Raw genomic sequence first — 18,489 nt, forward strand, 5'->3', positions numbered from 1 at the left:
CTGTGGACAAAATACTTTGCAAATTCAAGTTTCAAAATTCAAAAGTACAAATTCAGGTTTCAAAATTCACCTCTGCTTTTTTACCACTAGGTCTGTGTAGTTGCTTTGGGATAAACTTCTCTTTCCATGTACTTAGAGGGGAGGAGCTAACTCATTTCAGTTAAATGAGATGATTGCTGGGGTCTGGCCTCACTTCTGCACCAGAACCATGAATCATCTAAGAGAGGTGCAAAGTTTTTTATCTTCCTGTGTCTTGATAATTGACCAATAAGCAAAATTTAGGTGCCTGTGGTCTATAGGGACACCAGAAGAAATCATTCTTCCTATAAAGACACTCTAACCTGGTTTTGGATTGCCCTGTTCTCCTCACTGCCAGTAGAAACAGGGGAAAGAAAATAGTTTCCTATACTTTTAAAGTTAACATTTGAGAACATCTCCCTCTAAACACAAATGGAAAAGACATTACATGTTTTATCTAGGATTAAAGATAATGTGAAAAAACTCCTTGAAAATTACAAGGTCTGCTGGTATCAAAAAAAAGTTAAGATAAATGCAGTATCATAGGATCATAGAATTGTCAAGGTTGTAAGGGACCTCAAGGATCATCTAGTTCCAACCCCCCTATCATGGGCAGGGACTCTTTCCACTTGATCAGGGTGCCCAGAGCCACATCCAACCTGGCCTGAAAAACGTCCAGGGCTTCCACCACCTCTTTGGGCAACCTGTTCCAGTGTGTCATCACCCTTATGGTGAAGAACTTCTTCCTAACATCTAATATAAATCTCCCCTCCTCTAGCTTGGATCCATTCCCCCCAGTCCTATCACTACCCAACATCCTAAGAAGTCCCTCCCCAGCTTTCTTGTATAGGACCCCATCAGATACTGAAAGGCCACAATAAGGTCTTGGAGTTTTTTCTTCTCCAGACTGAACAGCCCCAACTCTCTCAGCCTGTTCCCATAGCAGAGGAGCTCCAGCCCTCTGATTGTCCTTGTGGCCCTTCTCTGGACACTTTCCAGCATGTCCAAATCCTTCCTGTAAGAGGACGCTCCAGGTAGGGGTGCTCCAGGTGGGGTCTCATGAGAGCTGTGTAAAGGGGGAGAATCTCCTCCCTCAACCTGTTGGCCACAGTTCTATAACAGAATTTATGGAAAACCACTCTGAGAAAGCAGTTTACTAAAATGAAGATGAGACTGTGGTTAGTTTAGCTCTTGTCTTTCAGGTGTAGTTTCTTGATTTTTTTTTTAATGTAGATAGTCTCAATGGTACAGAAAATTTCTTACTTCTTGTTTTATTTTTTAAAGATCCTGAGGTGTTCCTTTCTTGCACTGAAATTTGCAGCAGAGGGAGCTTTACTATTATATGTAGTAGAAACCCAGCTCCACTCAATGTTTTTCAGCTATAATCTGAAAAAGCGTGAAACTGTTGCAGGTTTTTTCTGGTGTGACTTCCATGACATAAATGGAACAATTTAATAGGGAAAAAAAGGGGCAAACTCTTTCCTAGAAAGAATGTTTCCATGCATAGTGTTGCAGTATTTTATCATGGTTCCCTTGAAATCAGAAAGTTCAATGTAAATTAGTAAATGTGCTATGGTAGTAATATGGAGTCTGACCTGTTCTCTGCTTTCTCTTTCCCTGACAGAAGCAAAGGATTCATTTCAGGGAACAGTGACATAATTTGGTTGAAATATTTCTCCAGCTTGTGGCTGCTCTGAGAATTTAGTTGCACAGTATGAAGTGCTTCTGTTTGCACTTTGCTAGTCCAGTGGCCTTGTTTCCTTGACACAAAGAAGTCTTCAAAAAGCAAAGATTCTCTGTTGACTATCATTGCACACGTTCTTCTCCTACTTTAGAAGGTGGTGAAATGTTTGACTTGATGGCATCTGTGCAGCAGGAGCAGGCCTGCTGTGCTCCATGTTTGTAACAATGATATATTGCTCCCAAATCTCAGTTCTTTTTGCTTGATGGAGAATATTATTTTGTCCTTCCCAGTCTTTCCCAGGTTTCCATAACAATTTTCAAGTACTTCAAGTATTATTTCACTAACTTGCCCTTTGCTGCTTACATGCAGAAGAAAAAGGAGCAGGCTATAAAATTCTAGGAAAGCTTCTCCCTTTTCCCAAAACCCTTTGGTTTTTGAATTTCTCTTTTCAAGTATGACCTCACCAAGTTTTCCAAGCTTTGTAGTCTTCCCCTTTTGTGGTGGAGCGCCAGGGATGGACACACCAGGAATCTTTATTGCTTTGGAAAAGGTCTTATTCTTTTTCCTGGCACAGACAGTCCATTAAATGGGCAAAATAGAAATGTGGAAAGATGATTATTCGTCACAAGATAACGCAGTTGTAATGTTTTCTGTATTGAATGCAGGCCTGGTTGGGTAGCTGAACAGCATACTGAAATCTATGCTGTTATTCTTACAGTCTCTTCTGACACACAAATGAGTATTGGTTTAAAGAGGTCTAGTCTGTTAATGAGGGTTGTGTACATGCAGGAAACCAGAAATGGTTGAGGCTCCATCTCTGGAGGTGTTTAAGGCCAGGCTGGATGAGGCTCTGGCCAGCCTGATGTAGTGTGAGGTGTCCTGCCCATGGCAGGGGGGTTGGAACTAGATGATCCTTGTGGTCCCTTCCAACCCTGACTGATTCTATGATTCTAATTAAGATGTACTTGGAAGTGCATCTCTATGTAAACATTGTGGTCCTGAATTAGTTACAGCTTATAAACTCCCATAATTTTTTTATTAGCTGATATTTTGTGTACATGTGAGCAGTGGATTATTTTGCAGTTATGTTAGAAAAATGTATTGCATATTGAACCATTCACATTTATTTTCTGTGTATGTTTTGGTGCATGGAATTAATGAACTAAAATAAAATGAGCTAATGAATTAATGCACTGGTATGAGTATGAAAGTGCCTGTAGGAGGTAACTCAAAGACTTAGATGTTAGCAACAGGTTCTTTATCATGAGGGTAGTGGAACACTGGAAGAGGTTGCCCAAGGAGGTGGTTGAGGCCTTGTCCCTGGAGATATTCAAAGTGAGGCTTGACAGCCCTCTGAGCAACCTGATCTAGTGGAGGATGCCCTGCAGACTGCACAGGGGATTGGACTAGATGACCTTTGGAGATCCTTCCAACCCAGATCATTCTATGATTCTAGTGCTTCATTTCCTGTTGCTTTTGTTTGTTTGGGGGTTTTGTAGTTGTTGAATTTTGTTATTAATTGAGAAATGTAATTGATTAGTTGGGAAATTTAGTAATTGATAAAGCATTGGGTTTTTTGGGTTTTTTTGATGGTGATGTCATTTAAAAGGCAGTTGTTATCTATAAAGCCTACTTGTTGTTAAGTTTGCCTGTACATTTTCAGAGACAGATGTCTATACTTTTGGACTTGGACAACATGGGCAGCTGGGACATGGCACTTTTATTTTTGAAACTCCAGTACCAAAGTCTGTGAAACACTTGAGGAGGCATAAAATATGTAACATCACATGTGGAGAAAGTCATACTGCTGTGATAGCAGGTATGTATGTGAAAAATTGTGAAATGCACTTTCTGTGACTGACTCTCTATTATACTTTAAAAACTTCCTCTGTAAAATGAGCAGTAGAAGAAAAGAGTGCAGAGTTACTGGCTGTAAAGGTTAATTAAGCTAGTGAGAAAGCCAGATTCAATATTAGGAATTTCTGAGTCACAGCCATGCCATACATAGCTCTTCACTCAGTATCTCCTGGTTAATTATAACCTCATAATCATGCCTTGCTGACAAGAATTCTTGTTTAGAAACATTTATTTTCTATACAGTTGAAATCTTATTATTTTGTTGCTGGGTTGGGATTTTGTTATTGGTTTGTTTGGGTTTTTTTTACAAGTTGTCTAGAATAAAATCTTGGGCAGTACTTTGCATGCTAATATATGTTTTGATCATATTAATTTGTTGAAAATTTTAAAAGAGATCACTGTTGGAGAGCAGTGAAGGGAAAAAGGACCTGGGGGTCCTAGTGGTCCTAGTGGATGGAAGGTTGACCATGAACCAGCAATGTGCTCTTGTGGCCAAAAAGGCCAATGCCATTCTGGGGTGGATTAGAAGGGATGTGGATAGTAGGTTGAGAGAGGTTCTCCTCCCCTTCTACTCTGCCCTGGTGAGGCTGCATCTGGAGTATTGTGTCCAGTTCTGGGCTCCTCAGTTCAAGAAGGACCTCAGGGAACTGCTTGATAGGCTCCAGCACAGAGCCACAACAGTGATTAAGGGAATTGAATATCTTCCTTACAAAGTAGAATTAGAACATCTCTTACAAGAAGAGACTGAGGGAGCTGGGGCTCTTCAGCTTGGAGAAGAGGAGACTAAGGGATGACCTCAATAATGTTTATAAATATGTAAAGGGTGAGTGCCAAGAGGATGGAGCCAGGCTCTGCTTGGTGATCCCAATGACAGGGCAATGGGCAATGGGTGGAAGTTGAGGCATAGGAAGTTCCATGGAAACATGAGGAAACATTTTTTTCACATATAACACTGAACAGGCTGCCCAGGGGGGTTGTGGAGTCTCTCTCTCTGGAGATATTCAAAACCCACCTGGATGCATTCCTGTGTGATCTGGTCTAGGTGATTCTGCCCTGGCAGCGGGGTTGGACTGGATATCTTTCGAGGTCCCTTCCAACCCTAACATTCTGTGATAATTGTTCAGGTGTTGCTTTTGGAAGAGAAACATTCTTTACTTGCATGGCCTGTTACTTTGTGATGGTTTTGTTCTGGTTTTGTATTGAATCTTTGTTATTAATAACATCTCCTTTTTTTCCCCCAGAGAACGGCCTCATGTTTACCTTTGGAGATGGGCGACATGGCAAGTTAGGCCTTGGAGAAGAGAATTTTACAAATCAGTTTGATCCCACTCTGTGTTATAATTTCTTGAGGTTCACAGTCCTTTTGGTAAAGCTTTGGTTCATGCTTCTCAGACGTCATAATATTTATCCTTTTATGAAACCTATCATTAATGAGAGTTGAAATCTCCTTATTGAATTATTTCATTTTATAAAATTTAATGAGACAACCTAAAATTTAAAGAAAAAGAAAATTATATTTACTTACCACACTGTTAATTTAGCTTAGAATCTATTTGGCTTGGACTACACACATAGGCTGCTTTTCTAGGATTTTGTTTAGTTGTGTTGTGCTATAATGTTTTGGTCTATAGAGATGTGGCAGCCTGTAAAAAGAAATGTTTTTTTGGTATGTGATGGTTTTAAGGCTACACCTTTAATTTCTTACAGAGTTCGAGCAGAAAGGTAAAAGAGTGTAAATAAATCACAATTGTGTGTAAGAAAGCAAAATAATGATTATTCTAAACACTTCTATTGGAGAGAGAGAAATGTTTAAGAGTCAGTGCTAAAAACAAAGTACAGGCAGTCTCTCTGTCTGTCTGTCTGGTGTTTCTCTGCTGGGCAGTTCTACATTTCTCTTCTGGCTTTTGAAGATAACACATACCTGCATACTGACCTTGAAGGCTAAGTTTCTAACAATCTCTCTGCTTCTTGGCTTTCTTTCCCTTTGTCCACTAGCTCGGGGTGTGGGGGGGAAGAGCCAGGGCCCCTCTGGAGCCAGGGAGCTTTGTTGTGTTTTTCTGTTAATTGCACATATTTATAAAAGTTGTGAATAGTGTATATTTGTTAATATTCGTTGCATTTCATCATAGATAGATTGTAATTTTGCCTGTAAATACAGCTTCGTTTGCTTCTGAACTGAGCTAGTCCAGAGTTGTTAATATGGGAGGGGAATTTCAGCCCACCACACTACAACATGGTAGCAGAGGGAAGATAGTAATGTGTTCTGAAAACACCAGAGTGTCATCTTTTTGCTTGCAACTATTACTTGTCTAGTGGAACATTTTCAAATCTTAAGAAATTTGAGGAATTGCTTTTTTGACTCCGGAGGGCATTCAAATCCCTTGAAAATCACTGGAAATATCTTCACTTACTTATGTATCAATAATGTGATAGACTTACCTTTTGTTCTGTTCAATACAAATACATTGTACTTAAGTAAGAAGTGAACACAGGTCACTAATCATTAATAAGCATAATTAAGTAACTTTATTTTGTTAAAATCATTAGGAGCTAAATTTGCATCAGTTCAATATCTCTTAACTTGATTGTGTTTTTCCTATAATCTAAGCCTCTAGAGATGATTGTAAGCAAATCATTGATACTTACAAATCAGATAATCAGACCTCTTTTTTTTTTTTTTTTTTGGTACTGTAGGTTGCTTGTGGTGGTTGTCACATGCTAGTTTTTGCTGCTCCAAGACCTAAAGGATCTGAAGAAGTACTCTTAGAAGATTTATATGAGAGACATTTGAGTGCTACTATCTCTAAAACAAGCGGAGAGTCTCTACTAACAAACACCTTACAGCTTACATCAGCACGAATGCGACGTCGAGAGAGGGTAAATTCAGAGCTCTTTAGAGTTGCTGTATTTCTCTTAGGAAACAAAATCACTTTTAAAGCTAAAAATCACAGCCTGTGTGCAGCAGACAAATGTATCTCCTCAAAGTGCATGTTCAATTTTAGTGTATAAAAAGAATCACAGAATCGTAGGAAGCATCCCATTGGAAGAGACCTCAAATTCGATAGAACCTTTGACCCAGCACTGAGGCATTGACACTAAACCATGTCCCCAAGCACCAGGTCACAGGCTGCTTGAACACCCTTAGGGACAGTGACTCCACCACTGCCCTGGGCAGACCATTCCAACATTTGAGAACCATCTCTGTGAAGAAATATTTCCTAATACCCAGCCTGAACCTCCCCTGGTGCAGCTTGAAACCATTTCCTCTGGTCCTGTTGCTTGCCACCAAGGAGAAGAGGCTGCCCCTTCCTTACTCCAAGCTCCCTTCAGGTTGTTGTATAGAGCAATGAGGTCTCCCCTCAGCCTCCTCTTCTCCCCACTGAACAACCCCAGCTCCCTCAGCCTCTCCTCATAGGCCATGTGTTTCAGGCCCTTCATGAGCCTCACTGCCCTTCTCTGGATATGCTCCTGCACCTCAACATCCTTCCTATAGTGAGGGGCCCAGAACTGAACACAATACTTGAGAAGTGGCTTCACCAGTGCTAAAGAGGAATGATTATCTGCTCTTGTCCCCAAATTCATGCAGGGAAAAGATAAAGATTGGTCATATTTTACTTGTTTATTTTTATGAAAAGATTTTGTTTGTTTGTTTGTTTTAAAATTCTAAAATACAGAGCCTGTTCCTTTGCATTAAAAAGAAAATCATAGAAATATTTTTGAGAAAGAACAAGAACCTGACTTTTTATGTTGTTCCCTCTGGGTCCTTGAATATATTAAACAAGTTTGTCCTTTATAAATTATCAGAGGAGAAAGTTTCACAATGAGCTTAAAATGATGCTAAGATTTTGTAGCTAATTTAGTTTCTTTCCATGTATATCCAGTACACATCCCATGTGATGTCTTTGAACAGCACAATGAGTTGGATTGTTTCACTTAATTACACAGAATCCCACAGAATGTTAGGGGTTGGAAGGGACCTCCAGAGATCATTGGGTCCAACCCCCCTGCCAAAGCAGGATCACCTAGGGCAGGCCACAAAGGAACACATCCAGGTTGGCTTTGAAAGTCTCCAGAGAAGGAGACTCGCTGTCTGAAAACTACCTCTACTACAAAAATACATTTAACTTGTAAAAAATTGTAGGTGGTGTGAATTAAATACCTCAATGTTAGTCGAGAGATTAATACTATTTCAAATAAATATAAAATTTCTTTTTCTCCTTTGTCTGTATCTTAAGACTGCTTGAGATTGTTGGGTATAAACAACCTAAAATGGTCCATTTTATGTCTCTCCACTAATAATTAAAACATTAAAGAAATTTTATATATGCTTCGTATACAAAGTTCCAACACTGTATCATCAATTAAAAGAAAAGACCACTTCAGGTATGAGAGGTTGCTTAGATTTTCTTCTTCTACTCTTACTCTCAATATATTTTTTTCAATCTTTTACAGGAAAAGTCACCAGAACAGTTTACTCGAATGGCACAAACACTGCCTCCACTAGGAGAAAGGTTCTTGAAGTCTTCACTGCCTGTGACTAGCAACACCATCCCATTCCTGTTTTCTGCAACAAGCCTTCCTAAAGCTGAACCCATGAAGGACAGAGACCATGAAAAAGGTGAAAGGTCCTTGTATCTTAACTGCTGTTTTCTGATAATTCTGTAGTTTGGCTCTTAGCATTCATAAACAGGTGCTCATGAACATGTTGAACATGGAAGAAGGTTTAAGTTCAGTCTTATCTCAAGAGGGTCTGGCAACATAGAATCATAGAATTGTTTTGGTTGGAAAAGACCTGTAAGATCTTCAAGTCCAGCCATCAGCCTAACACCAGCATGGCCGTAAAACCACACCCCAAAGTGCCATGTCCACATGTTTCTTGAACACCTCCAGGGACAGTGACTCCACCACATCTCTGGGCAGCCTGTTCCAATGCCTGACCACTCTTGCAGCAGAGAAATTTTTCCTGATATCCACTGTAAACCTCCCCTGGCACAACTTCAGGCCATTTCCTCTCTTCTTATCACCTGGTACTAGGGAGAAGAGACCACCCCCCCCACCTCACTCCAACCACTTTTCAGGGAGTTGTAGAGAGAACGAGGTCTTCCCTCTGCCTCCAGATGTGAAGGCTGAGAAATCCATACAAGAAACTGCCTCACACTCTTGATGTTTGAAAAACTTGGTTAGGGGTTTAGAGTTGGGTTGAGTGAAAGACAAACTTGTGAGTTGTACCTGTGGTTCATCAAGCCTGTAGAAATAGGACTTCACAAAAACACTGTAAGATTTGTAACTGCTTTGAAATGGAGATTTTAGCACACACAGAAAAAGGAATTACAGAAAAAATTTGATTGAGAACAATCTTAAAGACACAAGAAGGCCTACAAGAGACCTTGGATAAGAAAAGGAGTCTACTAATCCTTACAGGATCTTTTTTCTTCACCTGGAAATGCAAAAGTACTCTTTACTCTGTTATCTAAGATATAAAGGATTTGCAATACTCTAGTTTGTGCAGAAGCCTGGATAAGAATGATACTGATAAAATGCTGGACTTCTGCACAGCTTCTCTGAAGCAGTTCTGGATTTCACCTGCATTCCTGGGCATGTGTGATTTCCTAGGAAGTGCAGTGCTGAAGTGTGCAGAAAGCAGGGCTTCTGTGTAAATCCTAGCTCAGGTTTATTGGACAGGCAAATCCAATTTGAAAGTAATTAATTCAGTTAGAATTAGGATGATTATTTGTAAAGCTGCCAGCATGTCCATTAGCATTTCTGGTTGCAGGAAAGCAATGCAGTGACATTTGAATTGCCTTAAGAGTCTTCTGAGCCCTAAACCTTCAGGGTTTGTGCCATATGAAACTGGTCACATACCTGATGCACTTGAGGTGAACATGAAAATTCTATGGGTACATGTTTATGATGCTGCATGGAAGTTAAGCTCACTGTCTCTCCATCCATTACACTGATCATGTGCAATGTAGGTAATAGGACTGCAGCTAATATATTATAATCATAATATTATAATAATGAGAATATATTCTCATTAAAGAGAATATGCAAAAGAAGTCTTGTGCCATGTGGTAGTTATGCTTTGAAAATCTGCAAAAATGGTCACTGAGGCCAGATTGCTGAGCTACCTCTAACAGCAATACTGACAAGAAGGAAGTGGAAGTGTTTCTGCTGTGTTTTAGGCTTGAGAAACAAATAATTTCAGGGCTTCAGTTTTAGCTCACTAAAACAGACATCAACTCTGTTTTACAAGTTCTGATTGCTATATATTACTTTTTCTTATGGTATTTGTTTGCTTTCCCCCATCTTTACTTGAAGAAAAGAATCATCATAATGATAAACGTAGCAGAGACTCTGGAGAAGAAGATTCAGATAATGAAAATGACAGACACCTTGGAAATACAACTGACATCCTAAATATGGTAATGCATTCCACTAATGAATCTGTGGTTCCATTGTTTTTATGCAGGATCAAAACAAAGCAGCTAAATCATGTTTCAGGTTCTAGTACAGAACTCCTGGCGAGCCCGGAACATCTTATGTGACACCAAGAAGTGCTGGTATGCTGTTAAATGAGCATACATTTCATATATCATCATTAGCCAGTGCTCAAGTTTGTTTCCTATTCCAAGTAGTATTGTAAGATGAGATTGAAGCAGTCCAGGTACTGCAGCTCCTCCCTGGGCTTTAGCTGTGGGTATGCGAAAGAAAAGGAGTTGGTCACTGGATACCACATGGTGATCTCTGTCTCTGAACTTCTTCTTGATGATTCCTCAGAGAGAGAACTGCAGGAAATGAAGCAGAAAGTTGTCTTTTCCTATTCCTAGAAGAGCTTTTTTAGTACAGGTGGATCATATTTAAAGGGAAGACCAAAATGCAGACATTTTGACTGTTTGGTGATCCCTGAGCATGTTGCTGTGTATTTCTTTTCTTTAAAAATGTTGACCTTATCACTTGTTCATCTTTCCAAACCATTTTGTGCTCTTGGCAGATAGAGCATGTCATGGCTTTAATGCAGTACACTGGAAAGTTTTGGGGTTTGGGGTTTTTTTTCAGTTTCAGTGGAATGGAAACAAATGAGCAACTCACTGTGGGCTCAGGTCAGAATATGTTGTCAGTTCTGCTGGAGGGATTGCAAATTTTACAGGAATTGTTTACAGTATTCTAACAAACTCTGCATATCATTTGTTTAACAGTTACAAAACTTTATGTTCCTTTACAAAAATGAAACAATAGTTCTCAGATATGATGTGCAACGTGGCCTTCATTAATTTACTGAGGCTTCATATATAACATATTGCACACTTTATGTGATGGACTTTCTTTTCCTTTTTGTTTTCATACCCATAATAAATCAGTTTTAAAATATTTATCAGAATAAAACAGTAAAAAGTCAGGCAAACTTGCAAAAATACAAAGTAAAAATGATTGCTTTTCCTGAATCTGAATGAAAGTAATCATTTACAGCATAGATGTTTAGTTTTTTTCTATAGTGTGGCAGCATACATCCCTTATTAACAAGTGTGAGGGAGGAGGAAAAACCTTTAGTATCATGTTGATGGTACAACTTCTTGGGAATCAGACTCCAAAACTCACTATCTTGAAAAAGAATATGGTGGTTAAACCAGAAGCAGCTAAAAAACAGCAGCAGAGAATATTATCTTGTTTTTAGGAGTATATGGGAAGGGATAACCAAAACCTCACTACACTTCCTTACCTAGCAGCATTCTGCACTGCCTTGCCTTTTGTGTTTTGCCTTATATAGAAGAGAAGAAGGTATTAGATTCCACTGAAAATTCCTGCTTTGTCATGTTTCTTTGAACATGTTCCTTCAAGGCTGTGCTATCAATCTGGATGTTAAGTTGAACATGTTAAGGGAGTAAGATGTTACATTTCAGCCACAATTTTATGGTGAGTGGAAGGTGCATCTAACATGGACTATAAGAGAGGGCATGTAGCTTTCAGTCTCTATAAATGGAGTTTAGATATTAACATCTAAGTTTGTTACCACTCTCTCTCTTTATAATCAGTAAATAAGGAAGTGAAAGTGAAATCACAGAACATTAGTGGTTGGAAAGGACCCTGAAAGGTCATCTAGTCCAAGCTCCCTGCCAGAGCAGGATCACCTAGCACAGGTCACATAGGAATGCATCCAGGCAGGTTTTGAATGTCTCCAGAGAAGGAGACTCCACAACCTCTCTCTGCAGCTAGCTCCAGTGTTTTGTCACCCTCACAGTGAAAAAAATTTTCCTTATGGTCACGTGGAACCTTGTATGCTATGCTCCAGCTTGACCCATTGCCCCTTGTCCTGTCATTGGACAACACTGCCCTTCACATCTTCATAAACATGAATGAGGTCACCTCTCAGTCTCCTCCAAGCTAAAGAGACCCAGCTCCCTCACCCGTTCCTCATAAGGCAGATGTTGCACTCCATCATCTTTGTGGCTCTGTGCTGGACTCTTTGAAGCAGTTCCCTGTCCTTGAACTGAGGGGCCCAGAACTGGACACAAATATCTCAGCTGAGTTATCATACATCTCATACAGATTTGTCTCAGCCTAACTGTGCAATAATAATAAAATCATAGAGCCATAACATGGCTTAGATTGGAAGGGACCTTAGAGATCAGCATCTACTTCAACCTCCCTGCCATGGGTAGGGATGCCTTTCAGCTAGACCTGCTCAAGGTCTCATCCAACCTGGCTTTGAACGGCCCCGTGGAGGAGGCATCCACAACCTCCCTGGGCAACCTATGTCAGAAGCTGTTCATATAATGGTGCTGTTCAGTAGAACTGGGCTTTGATGCTGCTTTCCCTGTTAGTTATATACTTTTTTTTAAATAAAGATCTTATTTTTTGCAGACCCATGCAATGAAATTGAATCCCAGTGACCAGTCCTTGACATTATCACCACTCCAAAAACAAAAGGTACTGTAACTAATGATACACATATCTGTATATTACTCACACTGGTCTTTAAAAGTTCTATAATTGTTGTAGCATCCTTGTACTTTATTATTTTGCTTTGAGTTTTAAAAAAGCCAGGTAAATTTTTCTAGGCTTCCTTTTGCTAATTTTCTGAATACCCACATAGTAAAATTCTAAGAAGCTGACTGAAGTCAGAGAGAATTTGTGCAGGCATGTAGAACTCCTCATATTCAGTGTAGCTTGAGAAGAGAATATATAATACTTCACCAGTGTAAGGAACAAGAGACTATCAGATGCACTGTGTAAATTAAGCTGCTATTACACATTTCTACTGATTTAGTGATATTAAAATATTTTAATTAACTTTTGGGACACAATGTAAGTAAAGGGTTTGTTTAGAGATAAAACCTGGGGGGAGTATTTGAAGGAGCAATAATATTGGTTTTAATTATGAAATTAAAATGCTTTTGTGTTATTTATTCCACTCCTAAAGTGGTCCTAGTATTTCAGCATTTTGGTCTATTTCATTAAAATTTTATTTAAAATTTAAAACAAGATATTCTGGAAAATTTGTTAAATACCTGTAAAATTTAAAGCAGAAAGACAACAGATTTTCAGACTTCTAATGTAGTGAACAGGTTTTCAAGCTTCTGCATCAGAAGCTTTTCCAAGAGGAAGGGTGGAGGAAGGTGTAAGAGAACCATTCACACAGCCTCATGCATTGCATGTGCTTTATGTAGTTTATGGGACACCATACTGGCTGCACAATTCTTCCTGCATTCACTTTTGAGTGCTTGGATAGTGGATAATGAAAAAGGGGTAGTAGTACATTTACTATCAACATTCTTCTAATACATGCACTTTGTAGTCCCTGTGCACAAATAGTTTCTTCTCTTATTCATATGTTTTTGTAAGCTTTTGTTTTCTTTTTTTTTTTTTTTGCTGTCATTTGTCTTTAATGCTTTCCTTCTTTCTTTTTTAATTTTCTGCTTCTCATGTGGAATAGAAGAACACTAAAAATGTGAAACTGAAAAGAGATGGTAAGGGTGGGCTGAAAACCAAGGATTCTGGTTTCTCGAAGGAGGGCTCAAAATTAGACTTTCTCTCTTTACAAAAGCAGCCTTCATTTTCAGAGTCACTGGGACAAGATTTAGAAAACAGTAGTGCCTTTGTAGGGAAGCCTGAGGCCAAAAAAAACACAATGAAAGGGACATCTGAGCACGCACCAAGTGTTAGTACTTTGAAAAACGGAGTTCAACAAATTACTAGGGACAAACGCAGATTAGTGAAAAGGGAAAAAGAACATGCAGAAAATCCTGAGTTTGTCAGAGAGGATGCAACTTATAATCCCCCCACCCAAAACCAAATTTTGACTGAAAAACCAAGTTCTTCCAGTAAAAAGTCAAAAGCAGTTAAAACTAACCAATCACTTCAAATAAATGTACTCCCTTCTGAATCCAGGGCTCAGCCCCAGACTGATTCATTAGTTGCACAAAAACACAATCCTGTTAGAAAGCAAGAACAGCAAGAAGCAGTAGAAAGTCCAAAAGAAAAAAAGGATGGTGTTGAAAAGTCTGATAAATGTGTCAGAGGAGAAGAAAGTGAAGAGAAAAAAGGATTAAAAAAGAAGGATCAAGTTTTGATGCAAGTAGCTGTGACTATGTCATCATCTTCAACTGAGGAAAGTAGCAATGATCTTACAAAATACATACTTAAGAGCAGGGTAGAAGAAGAGGACTACTATGAAGGCAGACAGATCCACAAGGCAAAGAAAACAGTAGAAAAAGCAAAAGGTGTGGAATTAGAAAAAGAAGACAGTGAGATTGAGGAGATTCCAGCTACAAACAATGAGAAAGTATATGTAGAAAAGTCTGATGTAAAGAGCTTGAATGAGGAAGAAACAAACTCTGAAGCTAAATCTGGTAATGATGGGCACTTAGAAATGAAGAATGAGGAGGAATCTAATCAAGAGCAGGAGAGTGGAAGCAGTGAAAAGAGTCAAAAAGCAAAACCAGATGAAACAGTTGACAGTGAATGTGAACTAGGGGAGGAAGAAGAAGAGAGTGAGGTTAAAAATGGTAGAGATGAAGTTTCAGTAGAAAAAGATGAAGAGGAAAAAGATGAGGAAGATAATGAAAGAGAGGAATCACAGGCTGAAAGAGACAGTGAGAATGAGGGTGCAGAAGAGACCGAGAAGATTAATCAGGAAGACAGTAAAGAGCAAGGAGATGAGGAAGACAGGTTGACAGAGGAAGAGGAGGAGAATATGGAAGAAGAGGAGGAGTGTGCAAAAGAGGAATACACTGAAAAAGAAAAGGAGGAACAAGTTAAAAGTGAAGGAGGAGATGAGAGTGAGGAAGGTGAAGACAGAGTGGGAGAGGAAGAAAAAGAGGGGGAGGAAGAAAAAGAGGAGGAAGAAGGAAAAGAGGGGGAGGCAGAAGAGGAAGGAGAAGATGAAAAGGAAAATGAAGAAAGCAAAGTAAGGGGTACTATAAAAGATAAAGAGGGTGAAGAGGGTGAGTTAGAGGCAGGGAAGGAAGAAGAAGAGGTATCTGAAGAAGAACAGGAAGAACAAGATGCAAATAGGAAGACTAAGGAAGTGGGGAAGAATGGAGTGGAAGAAGAAGGAAAAGAGGGGGAGGCTGAAATGGAAGAGGAAAGAGAAGATGAGGATGAGGAAGAGGAAGGATCAGAGGCAGAAGCAGAAGAGGAAGAGGGGGCAAAAGATGAAAAAAAGGAAGAGGAGGACTGGGGAAATGAAGAGGAAGGGGAACAAGATGAAGAAGAGGGAGAAGGGGTAGAAGATGAGGGAGTAGAGAAGGAAGAAGAGGGTGTTGAAAAGGAGGAAGAGGGAGAAGGAGAAGAGGAAGAGGGAGGAGGAGAAGAGGAAGAGGGAGGAGGAGAAGAGGAAGAGGGAGGAGGAGAAGAAGAAGAGGGAGGAGAAGAAGAGGAAGAGGGAGGAGAAGAAGAAGAAGAGGGAGGAGAAGAGGAGGAAAATGAAGGAGAAGAAGAGGAAGAAGAAGGGGAAGAGGTAGAGGGGGAAGAAGGAGAAGAGGAAGAAGGGGATGTGGGAGAAGAAGAAGGAGATGTGGGAGAGGAGGAAGAAGGGATGTGGGAGAGGAGGAGGAAGAAGATGAGAGAGAGAAGGAAGGGGATGTTGGTGAAGAGGAAGAAGGGGATGTGGGAGAGGAGGAGGAAGAAAATGAGAGGGAAGAGGAAGAGGATGAGAGAGAGGAGGAAGAAGAAGAGGAAGAGGAGAGGAGGAGAAGAAGAGGGAGAGGAGAGAGGAGGAAGAAGGAGGGGAAGAGGAAGAGGAGGAAGAAAATGAGAGGGAGGAGGAAGAGGATGAGAGAGAGGAGGAAGAAGAAGAGGAAGAGGATGAGACAGAGGAGGAAGAAGAAGAGGAAGAGGGTGAGAGAGAGGAGGAACAAGGAGGGGAAGATGGGGATGTGGGAGAGGAAGAAGTAGAGGAAGAGGAAAAAAAAAAAGATAAAAGAAAAAGGTATAATAATAAGCTTCAACAAAAGAAAAGCAAAACCAGGAAGCCAGGGAAGACAGAAAGTCCTGCTTTACCAAACAGCTCTAAACAAAAAATGAAGTCCAAAGAACATGTAGCAAATGGTTTACATAATTCAGAACAATTTTGGAACAATGTGCTACCTCATTATTTAACACTAAAGTAGCATAGACTACTGGAGATGCATTTTAAGCCTATTCAGGAATGTTTGGAACTATGACAAGTTGATTTTTATTACATAAAAATTTTAACATAGTCAAAATGTATTATGATGCATATACTTTAAGTGCCAATTTCTTGAAAAAGACTGAAGAAAATGATAGAATCATTAAGGCTGGAGAAGACCTTTAAGATCATCAAGTCTAACTGTAACCCAGCTACCATGACCACTGAGCCATATCCTGAAGCACCACATCTACACACTTGAACACCTCCAGGGATGGAGACTCCATCACCTCCCTGGGCAGCCTGTTCCAACGCCTCACCATCCCCTCAGTAAAGAAGTTTTTCCTAATGTCCAATCTAAACCTCCCCTGGCACAAATTAAACCCATTTTTTCTCATCCTGTTGCTAGTTACTTGGATGAAAAGACCAACACCAGCCTCACTCCAGCCTCCTTTCAGGTAGCTGTAGAGAGCAGTAAGATCTCCCTCAGCTTTCTGTTCTCCAGACTAAACAACCCCAGCTCCCTCAGCCACTCTCCATAGGCCATGCCCTCCAAACCCCTCACCAGCCTCGCTGCTCTTCTCTGGACACACTCCAGAACCTCAATGTCTTTCCTATACTGTTTTTCCTAGACTCAGGAAGCTTCTATGAGAGGGATGATCTAAATTATTGATACAGTCATTTACACAATCATCTTTATCACATGTGGCACAGATTTTTTTTTTTTTTTAATTGCTGAGGAGGCAAAATGTGTCTCCCTCAATCAAGTTCTAATGTCATGCTGACAACATGAATAATACATGGTAACAGTGTAATCTTCTTTGCCTTTGAATCTGATTCCTTAAGGTAATACCTCAGTTTCAGTCACAGGATAGCTTACTTGTTAATGTGCCTTATATGAAAGGAGTGTCAATACATTATCAAGAGATACATAGTTTTAAATGTTGGTATCACTCCATGTTCATTCTCCCTGCTTTTCTTCTGTTCCTGTACTGGTTAAATGTTGGGAGTACTCAACATAAAGGAAAGAAAGGACAAGTTGCCAAATTCAGGTGGATCAATAGATGGAAGGTAAATGGAAATGCAGACCTGGGCAAATGGTGGCCTGGGCTTTTTCAGAGGCCTTAATGTTGGCTTCTTACTTTGGTGACAGCACACATTTATGTGCAACAAGACAAAGAGAAGGCTAATTATCTGGCCTAGACATTAGAGTCAGAATGTTCAGGGATAACTTTTGACTATGACATTTGGTGATTAGATATCGTTAAGAATTTGAAAATACACACCTGTAAAACATTTACTTCTGAAAAACACACAAAAGATTCCATACCTGCCTACAAAAGACTATATTACATTAGTCATCTAAGTCTAAGGTTCTCAAGAAGGGGAATATATACATTTTGTTGCAGTGTGAAGTGTATATATGTTTTCAGGATCAAAGCCTAAGCTTCCCCTCATTGGAGGAGATTGATGTTTTACCCTCCTAAAAGTCACACCTGTGATCTCCAAAAAGAGGACAATGTAATAAACCAAGAAGCCAGATGGAACAGTAGAGAAAGTGGCATGAGTGTCTTAATTCTTTTTGGAAAAGATGAAGGATGTTATTATTTCTGGAGTTTCCTTAAAGCACACAAGCAAGTCTTGCAAATTGTTTTTTGTAAGATACTGCATTACTGTTTCAACTATTAGTGGTTAAACTGGCAGAAGGAGGGGTAGGGACACATCATACAGCATCATTACTTAAATACTATGCTAATGGGTGGGCTGAGAACATTTTGTAAACAGATCTCAGCATTGACCTTCTCTAGAAAAACAGTTATTTAAATCCTGTTTGAAAATGAGGACAGGGGAAGAAAGGAATCAAACTGAGTAAATATCAATCAATGCAAATGTTAATGGAATCAGAACTTACGTTGAGATAATGAAACATTTTTAATGTTGTTTTGTAAGATGCTGACATTAAACTATCTTTGACACAATGTCTCCAGAATTTATTTTCTAAGAAGGCTGTGGTAGATTAATAGTTTGCCAGTAGATTCTAGTCCAATTCTGTTCTTCCTACACCCCTTTTATATACTACATTTGAAGGTAAGATCACTTTCAGTCACATGCTGTGCCTAACTGAGTTACTACACTTACTGCATTTCGTCACTCTGAAATTTGTTTCAAGCTTTGAGATTTCCTGAAAGATCTTTTGTTGACATCAACATGTGTAAATCTTTGGAAGGCAGGAAGTATCCTCATATTCTGATGGAATGGAATCTTTTAACATTTACTATCTTAACATTTCCTTTCTGAAGGCAAACTGCTCTCTCTAACAACA

General features: G+C 39.6%; 1 protein-coding gene across 1 annotated transcript in view; it reads left to right on the forward strand.

Moving 5' to 3' along the window:
* Positions 1–16,167, forward strand: part of RPGR (retinitis pigmentosa GTPase regulator) — a 47,549-nt gene extending 31,382 nt beyond the window's left edge. Inside the window, 11 exon segments of the mRNA XM_054385072.1 lie at positions 3,366–3,521; positions 4,801–4,925; positions 6,254–6,436; positions 8,012–8,177; positions 9,878–9,981; positions 12,419–12,489; positions 13,123–13,156; positions 13,159–13,173; positions 13,491–15,515; positions 15,751–15,895; positions 15,953–16,167. Of these exon segments, the coding sequence (XP_054241047.1) occupies positions 3,366–3,521; positions 4,801–4,925; positions 6,254–6,436; positions 8,012–8,177; positions 9,878–9,981; positions 12,419–12,489; positions 13,123–13,156; positions 13,159–13,173; positions 13,491–15,515; positions 15,751–15,895; positions 15,953–16,167 (3,239 nt within the window).
* Positions 16,168–18,489: the final 2,322 nt, after the last annotated feature.

This window comes from Indicator indicator, chromosome 1 (genome assembly GCF_027791375.1).
Source record: "Indicator indicator isolate 239-I01 chromosome 1, UM_Iind_1.1, whole genome shotgun sequence".
In the NCBI taxonomy this organism is placed as follows: domain Eukaryota; kingdom Metazoa; phylum Chordata; class Aves; order Piciformes; family Indicatoridae; genus Indicator; species Indicator indicator.